Here is a 22,469-nt window from a genome sequence, read left to right as displayed (position 1 = left end):
ATTTCCAATGAACATTATGACTTTGCTGGGAGGAGGGATATTGCTTGCTTAACTATACTGTTTCAGCGGGCTTTTCCCCAGATCTCGCCTTGACTTCCCCACTGTCACTGACCCCTAATAAAAGTATCCACAGGCTGTTCATTTTTGGACCTTCGCCCCATTTTCTGCTAGGAGCCAGCCCAGCCCAAAGACCTGGACGTGGCTGAGAAGTGGGAGAGCCGTGTAATGTAACAGGCATGGAAGCGGATTTCTTTGTGGGTTAAACCATAGGCAGAAAGCCCTGGCTCGTGTGACCCGGGGGCCACTGATGGGAAGGGCTTTGCACCCTCCCTTGGGGGTCTTGGGGGCCCAGTGTGCCTGCCACCCACTTGTGGGCAGCATTGCAGCCCTCTTGTCTCCCAGCTGACCTTCCTCTCCCTCCAACTGTCACCAACCGACTCTCCCTCAGATTCTCCACAGCATTCCAGGCCCCCCCCCACCCCGCAGACCCTCGCTGCTTCTCTGGGCCCCAGGGTGTGGGTGCATCACCCATCCCCACCCACCCACCCACCCTGGGCTGAACCAGCCGGCTGCTGTGCTGACCATGCGGTCCCCCCACCTGAGACCTCGACTGCCTGGGGCGCCGGCGGCACGCTGGGCATGACCCCTCCGGAGAGTCCCAGGCCGAGAATCCCAAGCGTGGCCCCAGGAACTGGTGAGCAAAGAGGGGGAGGCGGGGGGGCAAGGGGAGGAAAAGCCCATTCTGCCCCCCCTCCAAGACCCCACCTGAGCCTTCATTGGTCTGGAAGGGGGAAGGGCCTCGGCATGAATGAGGGAGAGGCTGCTGGTCTGCCCTTCCCAACTGACCTCTATGCCAAAAGAGGCTGGGGGTCAGCAAATAGAAATCTGGACACACACACACACACCCAGCTCTACTTTGATCCCATTTGTGTCATGGGAAGGGAGCACCGAGGCCATCTTGACCCCACTTTGCCGGGGGTCCCTGGGGGAAATGGTAGCCCTGGTCCTCACCCAGAAGGGCACCCATCAAGACTGGGGCAGAGACTCCTGGAAGAGATCCCTAGAGCAGCTTCCAGTGCAGCCCCCACCCTCAAGGCTTTTGGAAGCCCATGTGGGGGGAGGGCTTCCCACTTCCCCTTTGGCCACCACCTGCCTTCCTCCCAAAGGGTTCTTGGCCAAAACGACAAGCAGTTGTGTGGTTTCCCACACTTGGAGTCAGTCTGAGGGCTGCAGGCTTCCTGCTGGCCCATTCAACCCGCCCCCCCACCCCAGCAGCAGCCAAAGCCGCCAGTCAGTTTCCTGCTTTTCTTTTGGAAAGAACGACTTTCCGACGACTTTCCCTGAAGGCAAACACACTGGTGAGGAAGGTCCAGACTTGGAAAACCCCACTTGCCCCTCGCCCGGCCTAAAGGGCCGGACTCTCTCCCTTCCTCGCTGGGGACAGGTGGGCCCGGGCCTTTGGCTGTGGAGCCCCTTTGCAGGGAGGAGGGTTGGTTGGCAATTCCCACCCCCCCACCCCCGAAGAGGGAGAGCCCTGCCTGTCTAGGGCAAGCGTCTTGCAGCACCTTGTTTGATCAAAGCCCGCCCCTCAAAGGCTCACCGTAACCCCCCATGTCAGAGAGCTGCAGCCCCTGAAAGCCACCCGAAACAAGGCAGAAAAGATGCTGCTAGCTCCTTCCCAGTACTCCCATGGGGGTCTCCCCCCCACACACACACACACTTAAACCCTGGACTCTAGCAAGGTGCAGGCCAGGCATTGCTTGGGCCTTGCCCTGAGGCCACAGCTGCATCCGGTCCCAACTCAGCGCTGATTCCTCCCTCCCAGAGATCCATCCCAAGTGTTGCCCACCCCCAACCCACTTGAGATCTCTTTGCGGGGAATGCGAGGGGGGCGGGGGAATCCTCCTGCTCCAGGAGGGAAGGAGCGGGTGAGGGGAGGGGGGCCAGGAAGATGTTTCTGCACCTGCCGCATACCAGCCCAGGGACAGCCCCCGGCTTTGGGTCCCTCAGAGAAGGGAGGCTGAGGGGGCATCTCAAGGGGGCCCTGGGGTTTGTTGAGGAGGGGTGGGCAGAGGATGGCACCCTCAATCTTCAAGGAGAAGCAGGACAGTCTTTGGGCTGGACTGGACAGAGTGGGCCAATGGCCGAGGGTGCAAGCAGGAGGCTCCTCCTCCTCCTGCTGCCATCTGGAGGGGGCAAACTTCCCGGCAGCCCAAATAAGAAAGCTGTGCCACTCCCCCATCAGCAAAAGTGCCAGGTGCTGGGAGGCATCCCTCTGGAGTGCCTCTTCCTCCTGGCCCACGGGGGGGGGGGCTCCCACTATTTCCTGGGAGAGAGCCATCAGCCTCCCGTTCCAGGCCAAGAAGACAGCAGGCAGGGGCAGGGGTGCCCGCAGGGACATGGGATTGCCACCTAGTTTTAATATGTGGCACAGGTCCATCACCCATAAAAGCAGGCAGAGCTTCCAAGCATCAGGGTGGCTGCAGCGGTCACCCTGGCTGGAGATGTTCCCATGCCAGGAGCAGCCTTGCTGCTATGCCCCCAAAGCCTTGCCCACCTGCGGATCGGGCCCCTCATGCCCAACCAGCCAAGGGGTATTGGGGCTGGGCTGGCCTGGCGGTGCAGGGGAGGGAGGGAGTGCTGGGTGGGTGGGAATATGAAGGAAGGAAAGGAGCTTTGTGGCAAGTGTTGAAGCCGAGGAGAAAAGGGAAGATGACTCACAATGTCACCTTGCGTTGAGTTGGGTGAGTGAGGCTGTGAATCACTTTCAGCTCTCCTCTCACGCCTTCACAAGCAGGACTGTGAACTACCCATAGGTTCCCCCTCTTCGTGAGCGAAGGACCCCCCCCCACTACCGATGGCCCTCCGGCCTAGCATTTCCTGTGGGGCAGTTCAGGAGTGGGCACTTGTGTCCTCCCTTCTATTTATACAAGCTGTGCCATCTGCAGTGCTGTGTGTGTGTGTGGGGGGGAGGCCTATTCAGCTGCTTGCCTGGGGGGGGTGTCTGTGTGGGACCAGTCACCAAAAGGGCAGTGGAGGCGAAACAGAAGGGAAATCCTGGGATTTTTTCCAGATTTCACCATCTGCAGTGCTGGAGTTGAAACGCCAATATGCCTTGGGTGGGATTCTGCCCTGCTTTCCTAATGGGCAGGCAGGTGATAAAGCTGCATTTGCTCCTCTGAATATGTCCTCTGTCATCTTTGGACACCACCACAGTGTGTGTGTGTGTGTGTGTGTGTGTGTGTTCATGACACCAGAGACACAAGCAACAAAAGGTAGCTTTGTTGTCTTCCCCTGGACGAGAGAACCTGGGACCACCCTAATTTCTGCCCTGTGCCAAAAGGCTTGTCTGATGCTGGGGACTTCTTGGGGTCTCCCAAGAAGTGGGGAGAGGTATTTTTTATTTTTTTTAATTTTAATTCCATTTATATCCCGCCCTTCTCCAAAGACTCAGGGCGGCTTACAAACTTAGCAGTAGCCTTCATTCTACGTATATGCCTGCTTATTAGGGCTTTCACACACACCCCAAGCGCCATTATTACAAAGTCAGCTTATTGCCCCCAACAATCTGGGTCCTCATTTTACCTACCTCGGAAGGATGGAAGGCTGAGTCAACCTTGAGCCTGGCGGGATGCGAACCTGCACTAATTGCAGGCAGCTGGTGTTACTTAAGGAGGCATTAGCCCACTGCTCCAACAAGGCTCTAAGGTGGGTATGTGGGGGCTGGATTATGGGGGAACAGCCAGCCTGCTCTGAAAGCGCTTGCTGGGGAATCTGCAAGCGGATCAGGCTGCAAGCGGATCAGGCTGCTGCGGCAGGCCAGAGCTGGTCTGGAAGGGCTGAAGGCCATCCCTTATTGGAAGCTGCAGAAACCCAGTTCCGCTTCTGGGGCCTGGGTGCTGGTGGAGGGGCCACAAGGGCTGCTGAAACTGGACTCAGAAGGGTCCCTAGACCAGCATGGGAACTGAGGATGTGCCTCTGAGTGTGCCAACACCGTGTTTTCCCATATTATTGCATGATCGAGTTAAAATTACATCACCAGGATGGTGATGCCCTTGGCAAAACCTGAGTAATGATTGACCGCTCCCTGGAGAAGTGGCCTTGATCCTCTGGAGGTCAGTGGGATCCCTTCCTGGACATTGTGCTGTTCTGGGTGGGATGAGTTTGCACTGTGGTAATAAAAAATGGCTGGAACCGCCCCCTTTTTTGTCCCAGCGATATGTTGTGAACCCTTGCTGAAAGGGGGAGGGTCTGCCTCCTCTTATGATTTTGTATTATTATTATTATTATTATTATTATTATTATTATTATTATTATTATTATTATTATTATTATTATTATTATTATTATTATTATTATTATTGCAAGCCACCTAGAACAGAAGTTTCCAACCCTGGGCAACTTTTACAACTTGTGGACTTCATGGCTGGCTGAGGAATTGTGGGCGTGGAAGTCCACACGTTTGTACAGTCGCCAAGGTTGGAGACCCCTGACCTGGAAGCCATGGCACAGTGCAGCCACGGAGTTATCGGCGCCTTAAATGGAATTGTTAGCTGGACTTCTTATTTAGAAGCTCAACTCTCCCACAGGCATCTGTGCTATTCTGGGGACTCTTGCGAGCAGCAGCATAATAATTCCTTTCTTCCTTTCGAGAATTAACCGCTGCTTTGGAGCGAGCAGCACTAATAAATCCCTTGGCCCAAGAGGCCTCCTTCCTAAGCCAGAGTCCGCCCAGTGAGGAGCTCTCCCTGTTCACACTGGGACCAGGATAGACCAGGGCTTTCCCCTCCCGGCTGCTGCTGCTACGTTTAAAAGTGGGGCAGGGGCCTCAACCCAGAGATAACTTCCAAGGAAGCCCTGTGACATGGGGGCGCGGGGGTGGTGGTGGGGTGCTGAGTACTTACCTATTCTTGGGGACTGAAACCCTGACTGGGCTGCCCTCTGCAGTGCCCCTCCCCCACCTTGTGCTCACCACAGTTGGAAGCTGATGTTGGATGCAGACCCACCCCGTCTTTCAAGCATAATAAGACCTCTGCCTCCCTTCTAGCCGTGCTTTCTCTACTGAACAATCAAGGGTGATACGGTAGCTGTCTTTTCAGGGCATGAGGGGCTTCACGGAGAAGAGGAGGGGGGGGTGTCAAGCTATTCTCCAAAGCACCTGAATGCAAAACAAGAAACAATGGATGGAAACTAATCAAGGAGAGATGCAGGCTAGAATTAAGTCAAAAAATTTTTTTCCTGACAGTTAAAAAATAATAATAATCAGTGGAAGGGAAGTTGCCTCCAGATGTTGTGGGTGCTCCATCACTGGAGGTTTTCGAGAAGAGATTGGACAGCCATTTGTCTGGGATGGTATAAAGTCTCCTGCTTGCGCAGGGGGTTGGACTAGAAGACCTCCAAGGTCCCTTCCAGCCCTAGGATTCTCCTCTTTCTGTCCAGATGTTCTTCCAGCAGAGAACTAAACCATCAGGGTGGGCTGGAGCAGAACAGAACGGCGTGTTCTTTCTTTTGGCTAAACGCTGGATGGCCGCCTTCCCAGCAGCTGGACGTGAGCGTTCCTCTCTAGGTTTATTGTGCTTCTCTGCCAGGTCATTTGGAAAGACCGTGTCCCCCAGCCTCCCCCACTCGCCCCCTCTGCAGGAGCCTGGCCCTATGCCCGTCAAAGCCCCCAAGTTGTTTTGCCAGACAGCCCCACCGGGCGCCATCTTGGCCAGCTCCTCCAGGCCAGGCAGAAGCCAGAGAAGGGAAAGTGGCTCCTTGCTTTCCCTTCTTGCGCTTGCAGCTTCCTACTTTCCGTCTCCTTCCTTGTCAGAATCTCCGCATTTCTGAGAAGAGGCCTCAGCTGACAGTGGAGTGTTTCTGGCATCGCTGAACTCTTGCTTAACATGCAGCCCCAGAAACATCTTGCAAAGTTTGTGGCTGGTTTTTGAAACTTTTTGAATTGCGTTGTCTGGTTGAGGTTTTTTCCGTAGGCGAAGCAGCTGGAAAGTTTGCGTACATACATACGTTGGTTTCCTTTCTAAATGCTTACTCTCTTTGCTGGCTTGATTACTTTTACAGATTCTCCCTCAATAACCAAGCAAGCCAGTCAAGCCCGGGGTGACCTCCCCCCTCCACCCCCCCACCGCCCCTAATCAGGCTACCATGAAGCATCTTTGCATTTAGAGAGTCCATCAAGCTTCTGCCAATCAATGCATCATTATCGGATCCGTCTCTCGTCTCCCAGCGCAGCACAAAACGCAGTGGAATATTTGTTCATTTTTGTTAAGCGGTGAACTTGTTTAAGAAAGACAGGGGGGCTTCAAGTGAAGCCCCCTTGAGGAAGAGCCTGACTCCCTCCTTCTGTCGGCCTCCTTGGCAGTGCCATGGCTCCCCCCCCAATCTTCCCCTGGTTTTTCAAGGCTGGTACTCCAGTTGTGGGTGTGGGGGCGCGGGGGTGGGTGGGTGGGTTTCCAGAAGCGAGTGGGGAGATTTTGTCCAGAAACCATAAGGCTGGTCCTGAGAGGTAGCCAGAGATCAGTTATGGCAGAATCCGCTGCCACCCTGGGTGTGGGTGCGGGTGTGCTCTGCAGTGGTCGATCTGAGAGGATCTGCACTGATCCTGCAGGGAGGTTTGTGCGATGGGCTTGGGAGGGTCCCTCTGCTGGGGGGGGATATCTACACGGAGGGGTTTGCCTTATTCCAGGCCCTGGAGCAAATTGACACCCTAAGACTCCCTTGAACTCAGTTGCCTCTTGGAAAAAGTATGCCCGATACACAGCTGCCCCCCCATCCCAAAAAGTCCTGCCCAGCACTGCTTGACCAGGGAGCATAACACCTTCCTCCCAAGATGGGACTCCCCCCGCCTACCACAATGCCCTCTCACATGCTGTTCAGAGGCAGACTCTGTGTGTGTGTGTGTGTGTGTGTGTGTGTGTTGATCAGAAGGAAAGCCACAAGATTTGGGCCGCAAAGGGCATCATTGTGGCTCCCAGATTTCTGGAGGCAGCAGAAGGGGGGGGGAAATAAGTTCACTGAAAATTAGCCAGGCCTGCTGGCTGGGGGTGGGGGGTGGGCTGGCTGTCTACCCACCCTCCTGGGCTGCCTTCCTTCTCTTCCTCTCCTGAATGTTGCACCACAATGCCCCCCACCCCAGCCAAGAGGTGGGAGAGGCCAGTCTTGCCACCTGTTGCCTCACCCTCCCCATCCTGACACTCAACTCACACGCTTGCCTTGCAGAGGAGGAGCGGTGCCTGCGGGCAAACGACCGGGCCTTCAACCTGCAGTTTGATTATGCTGTAAGTAACCAGCCCCCCACCCCGGCACCCATTCCTCCTCCCCCGTGGCAGAGACACGGGAGCTGGGGGCCTGTGGGAACAGGACCCTGGGGGTGGCAATGCCCTCTCTCTCCTCTTTGCCACCCAGGCACTTCGGGAGGGCTTCCTTGCCCACTCAGCCCTCCAGCGTTTCATGGGGGGGGTGGTGAGTCGTGCTGCTCCTCTCCTGCCCTTTTCACGGCTCTCTTCTGTCCACAGAAAAACTCCATTAAAACCTCCAAGTACAACCTCTTCACCTTCCTGCCTCTCAACCTCTTCGAGCAATTCCAGCGCATCGCCAATGCCTACTTCCTCATCTTGCTCATTCTGCAGGCAAGTCTTCCCTTCCGGCTCCCTTCTGGCATGGCTGTGGGCAGAGATAGCAGGGTGGGCACCTGAAAGAGGGGGCACTGTCTGGGGAGGACCCTGAGAACATCCGTGGATGCAGTGGCTCCTTCCCTTCTGAGGAACAAAGGTTGACCGAGTGGCTCCTGAATCTTGGCAGTCCTCCATCTCACCTGCCCGGTGGGAAAAGCAGTTTCCCCCTTTGGCTCTCCGCCCTTTCCCTGCCCAGGAGCAACGTCCACCACCACCACCCCCTGGCAGAGGCTGCCTCCCTGCACTTGTAATCTCTGCCACCCATCGGGGTCCTCAAGGGAACTGCTTTTCCCACTCCTTTTCCGAGAGTCGGGCTTCCCCTGAGGACAGGACCCAGCCACTTGTAAGAAGGGCATAGGTGAATGATATCCACCCCTAGTCCTTGACCTACGACCATTCGGTCAGTGACTCTTCCAGGTTAAGATGGCGCTGAACGAATGATGGTTACAACCGGCCCTCACAGTTCTGGCTGTCCCAGAACCCCCAAACTCTTCTAACCTTGATCTGGGTGCTTGGCAACCCATTCATACCCACCACTAGTTGCCAATTTGCAATGGGGAAGGTGGCTGGTTGTTGGTGTAGCCCCCCCCAATTGTCCACCTTCCCTTAGCCCCTTATCACTCACACTCGCACTGCACTGGCCACTTGTGCAACCCCACACACCCTCCCCAATTCTCACTGCAACCCACAAATTCCCCGACCACTGCACCACTTCACGCAATCTCTCCAGCCTGTGCGTTACCTCTTGTGAACCCTCTTACATATCGTCTCTTGCATCTTCCCCATGCTGTGCCTTTTCGGCACCCTCCCTGAGTCTCCCCTCTCCCCTGCTCCCCCACCCCTTCTTTTGCTCCTTTCCCACCCCCCCCACCGCGAGCAGCAGCCATGTACTTCTCTGCCTGCAAGCCTGGGACCTGCAAATTCCTGCCAGCTTCCTTGCTTATTTTCCTTGTGAGAAATGGGCAGGAAGTTGTTGTTGTTATTATTATTATTATTATTATTATTATTATTATTATTATTATTATTATTATTATTATTAATTTTATTTGTATACCGCCCTTCTCCCGAAGGACTCAGGGCGGTGAACAGGGCAATACATGTTAAAAAGACAGAATACAAAAATTAAAAAAGTTGCTTCAGCCAATGATCGTGGGATTCAGTCAACAACAACAATTGTGGCTGTAGGGATTGCCGTCACTAAGTGACGCTAGTGCGCTTAACGGCTGCATTGCGCTCAGCAATGGAAATTCCAGAACCCGATTGCTGTCATAAGTCAAAGACTTCCTGTACTGATGAAAGCTACACATCAAAGAACTTGAGCAACAGCTATGATTCTTCGTAACCTTTAATCTTCTTGCCGTTTCCGTCCTTGCCTTATCTAACAGCCTGCTTCACTTCCGTCATCAGTCTCCGTCTGGCCTCCATTTTTGGAGCCTCCCTTGGGCCGGTCACTCCCTGCTTTCCACAAGTCCAGCAAGTGACCGGATTTCTCGCTTTTGTCGCGGCTCCTCTCTAGCAGGCTGGCACCTTTTAATTTCTGTTTGTGGGGAGCTGCTTTGCTCAGTCGGATGAACCTTTATCCCTCCTCTGAGTTGAAGGCGCACTGCTCCAACCTTCTCCGATTTTTCGAAGGACAAGCCGGGGAGAAGCGCTTTGGCGGTTTCCCCACAAATTGTCAAGTGTACCACAACATCTGCAGGTCCCCCCTCCCCGCCCGCCCGCCCTTCTGCTCCATTCTTTTTTACTTTTGTTTCTCACGGCACCATTTGCAGAACAGTTTTTATGCCTCCTCTTCCTGGTCTGTTTTGATTAGTCATGTATGCTGTACACAACTTCCCCTCCAGCGGTTGTGTGGCTAACCTCCAGTTGGCTCCCTTCCGTTTGTTCACACCTGAGAACTGGATGCCTTGTCCCCTTCTCTGGCCTCTGTGGCGGTTCTGCTTTGGCAGCAGAGAGCTGCCCTGTCCAAGGGACCATGGGCGACTCTCTCTCGCAATCCACAAGGGCTTCTCCTCAGCCGGCCTCCTTCCTGCTCTCCCGGCACAGGGAAAGCGGACTAGAGGTGTCAATTGAAAGCCGTGGGGGAGAGGCCAGTTTCCAGGCTTGGCATCTTCTTGCTGCTGGTCTCCCAAGCTGGCCCTTTATTTTTATTTTTTTATTTTAATTCCATTTATATCCCGCCCTTCTCCAAAGACTCAGGGCAGCTTACAAGCTTAGCAGTAGCCTTCATTCTATGTATATGCCTGCTTATTAGGGCTTTCACACACACACCCAAGCAGCATTATTACAAAGTCAGCTTATTGCCCCCAACAATCTGGGTCCTCATTTTACCTACCTCAGAAGGATGGGAGGCTGAGTCAACCTTGAGCCTGGTGGGACGCGAACCTGCAGTAATTGCAGGCAGCTGGTGTTACTTAAGGAGGCATTAGCCCACTGCTCCACCAAGGCTCCTCTCTGCCTGCCAAATCCGGGTGGAAAAATCCCTCCGAGCTTTGTGGGCATCTTGATTTCTCTCTCTCTCTCTTTGCAGCTCATCCCTGAGATCTCCTCCCTCTCCTGGTTCACTACCGTGGTGCCCCTGGTCTTGGTCCTGACCGTGTCCGCAGTCAAGGATGCCATGGATGATGTTGTAAGAGTCTGGTAGCCATGCCCATCAGGGCTTTCCCCGTGCCCAACCCTCAGCTGGGCCCAAATCCACTCTGAAATCATCCCAAAGCAGCCGGGATCCATCGCCTGCCTTTGTTTCCAGAAGGAGGTGTCAGCAACAGACGAGACTTCCTCTGGGTCTGGGGGCGGGGGAGAGGCAAGGGGGCATCTGGAGGAGCCTTTAGAGCAGCTGCTCTTGGCCTCCACCCAAGTCCAGACCAGGCAGGCAGTGAAGATTGGAGAGGAAGGGCAGTAACTGTTCCAGGGAGGGCACCCCCTTCTTGGCATCAGCCGTCCTGCCAGTGAAATCTGCCCACAGCGCCCCCCCCCACTCCCTGCTTTCAGGGCTCCTGAAATCCCGCCCTCACCAAAGAAGGTTAAGCAGATGCCAGGTTGGCTTTTTCTGCTGCTTTGGGTTGCAGGCAGTCTAGGGTGCCCTCTCTATGGCTTGGCTGATTCTAGTTTTGTGTTCTTTTTGCAGAATCGCCACGCAAACGACAAGCAAGTCAACAACCGTCCAGTTAAGGTTCTGATTAATGGCAGGTGAGCGACCTATAGGTCATCCAGTGAACAGCTGGCAAGGCCCAGAAGCTCCATAATGAGAAGTTGGAGGGTTTTCCCCAGTCGGGTCTGAGGACCCTTGCGGGGGGGGGGCGGCTAGGGAAGTTTCCACAGCCAGAGGAAAGTTGTGTCGAGGATCAAGGCCCTCAGATGGACCCAGCGTCCTTGGTGTGTTTGTCCACCCGCTCAGAGGCTGAAGACGCATCTCTGAACACCACAGCTCCCCCCAGTTAAGCTTCTTCAGGTGGCTCAAAGGTGGGATCAAGGCATAAACAGGATGCACTTAAATAAGTCCCCCTGCATCGGAGGTGGGGGCTTCTCCTTCTCTGAAGCCAGAGGGCTCCTGGGGGGAAATCTCACTTTGCACTCATGTCCCTGACAGAGAATCCGTTAATTGGAAAAAGTGTGAGGCTGGGTAAGGCTCTTGGCCCTGGAGGCTCCTGCCTCACCTGGTGGCCAGCTGGGTGCAGCCGGGAAGCTCACACACCTGGTTCGGAGGGCAAGGACCCCTCCCAATGTTGCTTCCAAATTACAGCCCACCCCTAGATTTCAGCCAATGGGAAATCAGGAATTCCTGCTTAGCTCACTCCCATAGCTGGACTCTGCTGTGGGCAGAAGAGCCCACTTCAGTTGGCCTGAGTCTCCTTGCATTTCAGGCCTGTTGCTTGATTATCTTTTCCAGAATCTTCCCAGGTATTGAGGTCAGGCTGATAGGTCTGTAGTTTCCAGGATCCATTCCCCCCCCACACACACACTTTTTTGAAGATGGGAACTACATCAGCCCTTTTCTAGTCCTGTGGTAGTTCCCCAGGATCTTTGAAAAATACAGTTCAGTGGTTCTGAGATCACATCTGCCAGTTCCTTGAGAACCTTGGGGTGTAATCCATCTGGTCCTGGTGATTTGAACTCGTCTAGGCTGGACAGGGGCTCACTTACCATTTTCTTGGCTATCTTAACTTGCGTTTCTATTCTGGTTTTTATGGCACTGGTTTTGGTAGGTTGGACTGTTTTTTCCCTTTGTGTAAAGACAGATGCAAAAAACGAGTTAAATAGTTCTGCTTTCTCCCTGTTGCTTGTCACCTTCTTGCCACTTTCCCCCACTAATGGACCAGTCATTTCCTTAACTTTTTTCTTGTCTTTTATATGTTGAAAGAAGATTTTTTTGTTATTTTTGACTTTTGTCACAAGCCTTAGTTCATTTTGAGCCTTAGCTTTCCTCACTTCATCTTTGCAGGCACGGGCTATTTGCTAATGTGCCCTTCTTTCCATTTGTTTATACTTGTCCTTTTTGACTTTCAGTTTATCAGAGAGTTCTTTATGCAGCTATGCTGGTTCCTTTTGAGAGCTGTTCTTTTTCTTCTTTGTTGGTATTATGCTAGACTGGGCTTTTATAATCTCACTTTTCAAAATTTCCCAAGCTTCTTGAGTTGTTTTCCCCTTGAGGATTCTCATCCATGGAATCCTTCCCAAGCTCTCTCTAAGATTATTGAAATTAGCTCTCTTAAAGTCCAAGACTCTAGTTTGACTAAGTCCTATTGCTTGTGCTTGCATAATGTTGAATTCCAATATTGCATGATCACTACCCTGCAAGGTTCCTGTGGCTTCAACACCTTCTATCATTTCATCTCTGTTAGTGAGAATTAGGTCCAATATGGCTGGTCCCTTTTCTACTTTTTCGGAGACAAAATTGTCTGCTAGGTTTTCAAGAATCTGTTTGATCTTCCACTTGGTGCCGAGTTTGTGTCCCAGTTGATGTCAGGGTAATTAATGTCCCCCATTACTATTGTGATGTGCTCTCTACATACCTTAGTTAGCTGACTAGTAAAAAGTTCATCTATTTGCTCTTGTTTGGTTGGGTGGCCTATAGTATACACCTATGGCAATGTCATTCCCCCCCCCCCCTTTTATATTGACCCAAATGCATTCGACATAGTTTTCATCATTGTTGTGCTCTATTTCTGTAAAGATGTGTTGTTAGCTGCGAAGTCGTGTCCAACCCATCGTAACCCCATGGACAACGTTCCTCCAGGCCTTCCTGTCCTCTACCATCTTCTGGAGTCCATTTAGGCTCACGCCTACTGCTTCAGTGACTCCATCCAGCCACCTCATTCTCTGTCGCCCCTTTCTTCTCTTGTCCTCAACCTTTCCCAGCATTAGGCTCTTCTCCAGTGAGTCCTTCCTTCTCATTAGGTGGCCAAAGTACTTGAGTTTCAACTTCAGGATCTGGCCTTCTAAAGAGCAGTCAGGGTTGATCTCCTCTAGGACTGATCGGTTTGATCACCTTGCAGTCCAAGGGACTCGCAGGAGTCTTCTCCAGCACCATAGTTCAAAGGCCTCAATTCTTTGGCGCTCATCTTTTCTTATGGTCCAACTTTCACTGCCATACATTGCAACTGGGAAGACCATGGCCTTGACTATACGCACTTTTGTTGGCAGGGTGATGTCTCTGCTTTTTAGTGTGCTGTCTAGATTTGCCATGGCTTTCCTCCCCAGGAGCAAGCATCTTTTAATTTCTTGGCTGCAGTCCCCGTCTGCGGTGATCTTGGAGCCCAGGAAAATAAAATCTGTCACTACCTCCATTTCTTCCCCATCTATTTGCCAGGAATTGAGAGGGCCGGATGGTAGAGATGTAGTTATTTCTTATATATATATATCTCAGCACCTAATGTGACCACTTGCTTAAAACGTTTCAAAATACACCTCAGTTTTCCTGAAATCAGAATCACGAAATCCTCCCGAGCTGAAAACCCCAGGATGCATCTGATACCAACCAGGCTTCTCGCCAAAGCTGACCCACAGCTGCTCCCCAAAACTCCCCCAAAGAGGACGGAGGCTTGCTAAGGGATGCCCTTTTCTCTGGTGCTTTTGTAACTGGGATTTTCTTCTAGTCTGAAGGAAGACTTGTGGCTCAACGTTGAAGTGGGAGACATCATCAAGCTGGAGAACAATAATTTTGTGACAGTAAGCGATGGCAGCTCCTCCCCCACTCCCTCATGCCATGGGTGTCCCAAGAGGCTCTGTTACCCTGGGCCAGTCCAGTTAGCACTGACCAAATAAAGGCCATCATGGAAGTTGCTGTCTTGGGCAGTCTTTGAAGGAAGCCCAGCCTGGAGCAGGAACTTTGGAGCCGAGCTGGAAATTAACTCAATGTCAGAGAGGCCCTTGAGCCGAGACAGATGCAGCCAGGCCTGGTCTGTCTCGCCACCCTGCATCAGCAGCTCTTGGCACAGCGGTCGTGCAGCATAGGGGAGTTTTGGATCGGGGGTCCTCTCTGTATCTCCCACCTGCAACCTTTAGGCGTGGCCAGAGGGTCCCTCAGAGGCCTTCCGGCACATCCATAGTCCCCAAGAGGGCAGCTGGGAGGACAAACAGCCAATGCCTGGGCAATCCATTGGCACTGATCCGCCATTGCCCATGTTGCAGAATGACAGCTCCTGCACTTGGTGTCGTTGGTCAGATGGTGGCGGGGATCTAATGGGACTGAGGTCAGCAACCATGAGCCTGCCTTGACCTCCGGTTGCCGGGGTGAGGGTCCTTTCCCTTGAAAGAGAGACCTTGGCCATGATTTGGGGAGAGAGGGGGCAGCCGACATCCCCTACCTGCCATTTCTCACCGACTCTTCCCCTCTGCAGGCGGATGTCCTCTTGCTCTGCAGCAGTGAGCCCCACAGCCTGACCTACATTGAGACGACGGAACTGGACGGGTAAGGGTCTGAGCCCCCCTCCCTCTCGGTGGGCAGCCTGACCCTCTGTCCTGCCTCCTGAGAAACTTCCCATGATGCCCTTGGTCTGGAGCCTCCCACCTGGGTGATCTCTGGGTGGTGCATCCTCCCTCCCCTCTCTTGTTGCAGGGAAACCAACCTGAAAGTGAAGCAGGCACTGACCGTCACCGCGGCACTAGGGGGGGACCTGCAGGCCCTGAGCAACTTTAATGGTATGTAGGGGAGAGATGCCTGGCCAGCTGGGCAGCACTGGACCTCTGCCACCGGGCTCTGGAGACCCCTTAGACCCTGCCCTTGGAGCCCCAGAGAGAGAGGTTGAGGGCAGCTGTGGGGCAACTCTTGGATCTGAAGCCCCCTTGGACTCTGGTGTTACCCCACCTGCTTTTCCCTGGCAGTTTTTCCCTTCCATCTCGAGCAGACGGTCCATGAGGATAGCAGGGTTGAGTGGGAGTGGGACCCTGGAAAGCGGGGAGTCAGGCCGGGGCCCTTTGGGGGGGCCTGGGGGGAGGGCCCTGAGCCACCTGCTAGGGCTGTGATTGGGGTGCTGCCTGCATTAGAGGTTCTCCCCTTGCCTGGCCAGAGAGATGCCAATTCAGAAAGCACAACCGGGCAAACATTTTGTGGGATGCAAAGCTGGAGAGCATCACATCAGGAGCGGTGGATCCCAATTCCTCAACTTGTGCTGCTCCCACCCTGAGGATGTTCTCCCAGCCTTGGTAGGGTGGTGGTGGAGGCCTGCCAGTTGCGGCTTATGTGTGATGGGGTGTGGTTGTCTGAATGCATAGGACCTTGTCTTCACTGCTTTCTGCTTTTTGACTCTTAAGTCAACCTGGATTAATAATACTAACGACAGGCATGCCTGAGGGCAAAGGCTGCAGACGCGTTGCACGCTCTCCCTTGCACTAATATATGTGTCCACTACTACCCACTGCTGCACAGTGTGGCCTCCAGTCTCAAGAACCAACCCTCCCCCCCCTTCAGCTCTGGGCTCTTCCCAACTGTCTCTCTGCCTCCTCCCCCCACCCCCCACCCCAACTCCCCCCTTTTCTTCACAGATCTTTGCACTCTTTCCTTCTCTTCCTGTTTCTCTTCACTCCTCTGAGGGCCGAGGGGTCTTGGCGTGACACTCCGGCATGGCAGCACCTCCCAGGGTGGGTATGCTGGCAGGGCCCTCGCCCATGGGGTCCACCAGCCCCATGTGGTTGGCGGTGGGGGGGGGCTGGGCCAAGAAGAGAGGGGTCTCAGCCAGAGCAAAGGAGGACCCCGTTGTGCACTGCCCCTCCGGAAGGCAAGCTCTCTCTTTGGTCTCAGCTGCACTCTGGGACAGCCTGCCAGAAAACGGCCAAGGGAGGGAAGAAGCATAGGCAGCTGAGGGGACGGGAGGATCCTGCCTGCGGGGAAGGGGCTGGGAAGGGCATATGGGGTGGGTGGGTGGCCAGGATGATTTTTGGAAGCCCCGGGGGGGGGCGAAGGAAGGGCTGGGAGTCATCGTCCTTTCTTCTGCAGGGGAAATCCGCTGTGAAGCCCCCAACAACCGGCTGGGCAGGTTCACCGGGACCCTTTTCTTCAAGAAGGAGAAGTTCGCCTTGGACAACGAGCAGCTGCTGCTGAGAGGCTGCATCCTCCGCAACACCGACTGGTGCTTCGGGCTGGTCATCTTTGCCGGTGGGTGAGGAAGAGTGGCTGGCCCTGGCCGGGCAAAGTCTGTGGGGTGTGGGGGGGGAGGTTGTTTGCAACCCCAGCCCTCATTGACCTCTTCTCTCTTGGGATCCTCACCTGCAGCCCTTATTCCCTCCCACCCACTTCGCCCTCTTCCTTGTACCGGAGGGCTGGCCACTTCTCAGGCAGGTTCCGGAGGAGCAGCGCAGCATGCCTGAAGGCCACCCCCCCTCCAAGCAGCCCGTGGAGGGCAGTGGCCTCCTGGCTTCCCTCCTCCCCCAGGCCAGTTGCAGAGCTTCACCCCTGAGTGGGGGGAGTCACCTGAAGGGATCACCCAACTAATCGACCGCTGCTGTGGTTCTGTAGTTGATCCTAAAGGGGAAAAGCTCTTCACCACTTGGATATCTTCACTGCCCATTCTAAGGCTGGTTCTTCTACTGTATCTGTTGCCATTCGTTTGGCTTTCTTTATATTTGATTTTGGTCCCATTTTTTTGCCTTTAGCTCTTTGATTTTCAGTACCAGAGCTTGCAGGTCCTGCTAATGTCAGCACAGGGCAGGTTATGGATGTTTCTTCCTTCAGTTTTAAAACCTCACTCTTCTTCCTCTTCCAATCCAGCTATATACTGTATATTCAGTGTAGGCCATGAAAGATGCTTGGTGCGGCCAGCTTGCAAAGGCAACTTGAATTAAAATTTGGAACAAATTAATAGGCTGGAGGGCTTGGCTTTGCCTTGTAGCATAACTCAGATCCTGGGTGTATTTTAAGATTTCAACGATTAGTGCTCACGGATCTTTATGGGCACTTATCAACCACTCTGCTACGTGAGCATGCCAAAAGGCGTCCATTCACCCCTCTGCAGCATTTGGGAAACTGGTTCCCCAAAAGGGCAGAGCCCCACTCCCTTGCAGAGGCCCCACTTCCCTGGGCCAGAGCTGGCGCCAGAGGCTCCTGTGCCTCTGGTGCCACAGTTGTGGCACTGCTGCATTCAGTCACCCCATGGCCTGCTTCACAAAAGGGAGCCTGCGTAGCTCCAGAGCCCCTTGCTGGGGTCATTTTCTTGTCTTCTCCCTCAGAGTAAGCACCGCCCTTCTTCTGCCCTCTTCAAATTCATTTCTCTCCTTTCCATCTGGGGATGGATCGTGAGATGGGAGTCTGGGGACAAGGGACAGGAAAGGCTCCTGTCTTTCTGGATGCAGAACATGTTGATTCCCAAATTAAAGTAAGCCCACCATGGTTGGTTCCCCAGGGCCAGATACCAAACTGATGCAAAACAGCGGAAAAAACATTTTGAAGCGGACCAGCATCGAGCGTCTCATGAACTACCTAGTCTTGGTGGTGAGTCCTGCTTGTTGGGTTGGGCTTCATAACTTGGGCTGCCCCATGGGTACAGCTGGGTTCTCTGGTAAATGTTGGTCTTCCTCGGTCCAAATGTGCCTGCCTCCCTCTTGGAGACCTCACATGTAAAAGAGGGAAGGAGACTTTGCAGAATAACAAGAGTTGGAAGGGATCCTGGAGGTCTTCTAGTCCAGCCCACTGCTCAAGGTTGGTCCAACCCTAGACCATTTCAGACACGAGGCTCTCCGCTTATTGGGTTCTCAATGTTCTCTGAGCTTGGCATTTTTCTTAACAGACATTTCATTACCTCAGTCCATAACCACTTCAGTGGGTGCACGCAAAGTGAGGTTTGGTATCTCTTTGGATGCAGCAGTTGGTCCTTGCAGGCCTTGTGTGATGCGGCTGTTGTTTCTTCTTGATCGCTTTTCCTTAAAGGGGGCTGGTTCCCACTTATCTGGTGTTGCTTTAATGGGTGTGTGATAGGAGGAATTAATTAATTAATTAATCAGGCAAGTCATAGAAGAAGAATGTGTAGCCAAGCTATGCCAGCAAACCTGGAGAATGACAAACTATTGATCAGATTGGAGGAAGTCAGTCTGCCTATCACAGGGGTAGGCAACCTTGGCTCTTTTATGACTCGTGGACTTCAATTCCCAGAATTCATGAGCCAAGGCTGCCTACTCCTGGCCTATCAATACCAAAGAAAAGAGCTTTAACAGAGTCTCCTTAATACAATATCCTTAATTCCTCATGCTGGCAAAATAATGCTCAGGATCACTGTCAGGGAATTGTGCGGCTGGTGTTCAGATGAAGTCAGAGACACTGACACAAACGCGTAGTTTTATATGAATAAATACATTTTACATAAATATTTTCAGCACAGGAGCATCCTGAGGTAAATCGCAGAGCACAAAAGGGCCCTCCACACCCACAGCAACCAATCACAGCGCAGATTGCCTCACGCAGCTGCCATCAATCAAGCACAATTGTTTGCTCTGGCTCACTGCACAACCTTTCACTGCCCCAGCTACTAAATTTCAATACCTTAACAATCACTCAGTGTAGATCAGGGCCCTGCATGGGAAAAGAGATGCTAGATGTTGAAGCTGGCTTTCACGCTGGACCCTCGAGAGCGCCAAAGGATACCAAAAAGAAGTCACAATTTGCTTCATTGATTATAGGAAAGCCTTCAATTACGTTGATCATGCCAAGGTGTGAAGTGTGCTCATAAAAATGGCATTCCCAGAAGATCTCATTGTCCTCATGGGAAACTCATATACAGGTCAGGATGGACCTTCAGAATGGACAGATCCTGCTGAGGCAGACAGGCTCCAGGTTGGCAAAGGACTAGGCCCCACACTCTCCCCCTATTTATTCAGCCTATATGTTAAGGGAGGCCGGATTGGAAGATGAGCCTGACTAGAAAATTGGAGGAAGGAACATAAATAGCCTTTGTTATGCTGATGACCTCATTCTAATAGACAAAAATTCAAAGGATCTGCAATCTACCAATAAAACTCAAGGAGTAGTGTGGGGAAAAATTGACCGGAATTAAATACAAAGGAGATCAAACTAAGGGCAACAGGTGGAACAGCCATCCTTAGAGCTGACAATGAAAGTATCAAAAAGCTAGATGGTTTCTGCCTTTGAGGATCACCCACCAACGTTAAAGGAACAAACAGTCAAGAAATAACGCCAAGGATTAGCACTTGGTGGAGCTAGACTACTGTACCGGAAGGCCCCAGAAAAGATATTCAAATGTCTTGATGTGTCTCTGTTGACGAAAGTCAAAATTGTGCAGTCCATGGTATTCCTTGTGACACTCTCTGGAAGCAAAAGCTGGACCTCGAAGAAGATGGAGAGAACAAAAGAAGGGCAGCAAAGTGGATGGACTCAATTGCAGGCGATGGGTTTCACCTTGGTAGACCTGAAGGGCCAGGTTGGAGGGCCAGATCATCTTGGAGAAGGTTTCTCGGTGGGGTCACCATTAAGAGTGGACACCATTCTTATATTCAGTGGGGGAGAATGAACTCAGAGTCTCTTACCTTTGACCTTTGGTAGTTCTTTTTTGAATGACTGATAAACGGTCAGTGTTTATATATGTCTGTTGACTGATTGGTCCTGGGGCAAAGCTGCTAGGAATTCTCTCGGGGAATTCTTGCTTGGTGTAAAGCAGGGCTATCCAACTTTGGCAACTTTAAGACTTGTGGACTTCAACTCCCAGAATTCCCCAGCCAGCCATGAAGTCCAGGTTGGACACCTGTGACATAAGTGTCTACAGTGTGCCGGTTGCAATTGTAACTGAATTGAAGGGAAACTCATCAAATTTGCAGATGACACTAAACTGGCAGGAGTATCCAACACCCCAGAAGACAAACTCAGGATCCAAAAAGATCTTGACAAACATGAACAATGGGCCCTATCCAACAAAATGAATTTTAATGTGGAGAAAAGCAAACTTTTATATTTAGGCAGGAAAAATCAAAGGTACAAGTACAGACTGGGCGAGACCTGGCTTAAAAACAGTAATTGTCAGAGGGACCTTGGAGCCCTACTGGACGATCACTTGACTATGAGCCAACAGTGTGCAGCCGCCGCCAAAAAAGTGGGTTGTATAAACAGAGGCATAGAATCAAGATCATGCAAAGTATTAGTACTGCTTTATAAAACCCTAGTAAGACCACACCTGGAACACTGCAACCAATTTTGGTCACCATATCACAAAAAAAAGATGTTGAGAGTTTGGAAAAAAAAATCAGAGAAGAGCAACTAAGATGATCGAAGGCCTGGAGACTAAAACATACGAAGAACGATTGCATGGGTTTGACTAGTCTAAAGAAAAGAAGAAATAGGCGTGACATGTATTTGAGGGGCTGCCACAAAGAAGAGGGGATCACATTATTCTCCAAAGCACCAGAGGGCAGGACAAGAAACAATGGTTGGAAACTAATCAAAGAGAGAGCAACCTGGCATTAAGGAGAAACTTCCTGACTGAGGATAATCAACCAGTGGAACATCTGGCCCCCAGAAATTGTGGGTGCTCCATCACTGGAGATTTTTAAGAAGAGGCTAGACAGTCACTTGTCTTGAGACAGTATAGGTTCTCCTGCTTAAGCAGGGGGGCTGGACTAGAAGACCTCCAAGGTCCCTTCCAGCTCTATTCTATTCTGAATTCCTCTGTGTTGTGAAATTAAACATGTTTCATTATGTCTTCTACTGACAACTGATGTCCATGCAATCCTCTAACTAGTGGGGGGCTCATTGGCTGCCAGCTGTGAATGAGGCTGGCTTTGTCTCCTTTGGCTTTTGGCTAAAGGCCTTTGGGTTCACCTAGGGCGGGCTTACCTTGATAAGCTTTATTGGATGATGGCAAAGGTGTCTTTTTAGAGCCAGGAGCTGAGCTGAGAATTATTGCCATCTATTGTATACATGTATGCATGTATGTATGCATGCAGTGATTGATTGATTGATTGATTGATTCTTGTTAAATTTATCTCCTGCACATTTCGCTATCAAGCAAGGGCTGGGTTTCTTTGCCACAAGGATGCCAAGGGGTGATTCAGTGATGAATATGCTTGATGAGGATGAAGGGGGAAATTTGTTTTTCTTGCTTTCTCCCTCTGGGGGAGGATTTTATTTTTCCTTTTCCCACAATTTTTAATATTTTTTTTTCTTCTTTCTAAATATATTTTTGTATTATTTTGCATTTGTTTTATCGGTTTAATATAATTTTGAATAAAACTACTGCACAAGAAAAGTTGCAGCAACATAACCCAAAAGGAAGCAGCTGCCTGCAAACAGCGACCAAACCTCACTCATGTCAGTGCTCTGATGTTGTTGGAAGTGAAATGTTTGGAACAACACCAAGAATCCGCTTTTGCAAATTGGCTGGATAGTATCTCTGACCCAACTGGGATGACAGTTGCGTTGTCAGCCAGTGGAGAAGACCCTCCCTTGATGCAGGAAGCACTCTCCGTTGGAGGTCTTCAAAGAGAAGGTCTCTAGTGGATCCATCCCTGAGCAAAAAGGCTGGACTAGATGTCCTCTTCTAACCCTTTGATTTGGTGTGACAGACTGGTGTGGCTCAGGCACTCGGGAGGGAGGGCTACCTGGTCTGGGCCATGGCTGCTCTGGGTGAAGGTGGTAGGGCTAGTCCCCAGACTGGAAGGTCCTTCTCTGCCACCTACGCTGCTACCAATTTCTCTCCCTTGGTAGATCTTCCTCTTTTTGGCCATCATGTGTTTGATCCTGGCCGTCGGCAACTGCATCTGGGAATACAACCAGGGCTACCGGTTCCAGGTGTACCTGCCCTGGGCAACGGATGTCAAGTCATCATTTTTCTCTGCATTTCTTGTGTTCTGGTCCTACGTCATCATCCTCAACACCGTGGTGCCCATTTCTCTCTATGTCAGGTAAGAGGGCAACTGGGGGGCCAGACCAGCCTCCCACCACCCAGCTTGGAAGGAGAACCCATTGAGCCTGGTGGTCTGAGCCTGGTGGGGCGGGGGCAATTTCTCCCCTGCTTCTGGAAGAGCTGCCATCATGATGGGATGCTCCGAGCAGCAGGCTCAGTTGGAGGAGCCACCCAGAACCCAGGTCCCTTGGATCACTGCCAAAGAGAGGCCTCTCCTGTCACCACAGACTCCCGAGGGGATGTCCCTGACTTGACTTGGGGAACAGGAGGAGAGAAACGTCTCCATTCACCAGCCAAGGGGCCTTGTCCCTTCAATACAGGGGACAGTTCCCAAAGGCATCAAGGGCACCCCAGCCATGGCCAGCAGTGACCCTTTGCCGTCTTTGTGTGTGGCTTGCTGCTCTAGACAATGTCACATCAGCTGGAGGCACAGCTGGCTGAATCATATCGCCTTGCC

At 52.2% G+C, this 22,469-nt stretch overlaps 1 protein-coding gene across 6 annotated transcripts in view; it reads left to right on the top strand.

Moving 5' to 3' along the window:
• The window catches only part of LOC310636076 (phospholipid-transporting ATPase ID-like), a 55,022-nt gene that overhangs the window by 12,779 nt on the left and 19,774 nt on the right, over positions 1-22,469 (top strand). For all 6 annotated transcript variants that reach the window (XM_083355569.1, XM_083355564.1, XM_083355567.1 and 3 more), the window contains exons 3-12: positions 7,219-7,277; positions 7,515-7,628; positions 10,204-10,302; positions 10,801-10,862; positions 13,769-13,841; positions 14,513-14,583; positions 14,731-14,813; positions 16,108-16,266; positions 17,510-17,598; positions 21,814-22,010. In XM_083355569.1, coding sequence (XP_083211695.1) covers positions 7,219-7,277; positions 7,515-7,628; positions 10,204-10,302; positions 10,801-10,862; positions 13,769-13,841; positions 14,513-14,583; positions 14,731-14,813; positions 16,108-16,266; positions 17,510-17,598; positions 21,814-22,010 — 1,006 coding nt within the window. The remainder of the gene's footprint in view (positions 1-7,218; positions 7,278-7,514; positions 7,629-10,203; positions 10,303-10,800; positions 10,863-13,768; positions 13,842-14,512; positions 14,584-14,730; positions 14,814-16,107; positions 16,267-17,509; positions 17,599-21,813; positions 22,011-22,469) is intronic.

Source organism: Vipera ursinii, assembly GCF_947247035.1.
Source record: "Vipera ursinii genome assembly, chromosome: 2".
Classification (NCBI taxonomy): Eukaryota; Metazoa; Chordata; class Lepidosauria; order Squamata; family Viperidae; genus Vipera; species Vipera ursinii.
The sequence above is the reverse complement of the archived record's forward strand: the minus strand, read 5'-3'. Positions and strand labels throughout refer to the sequence as shown.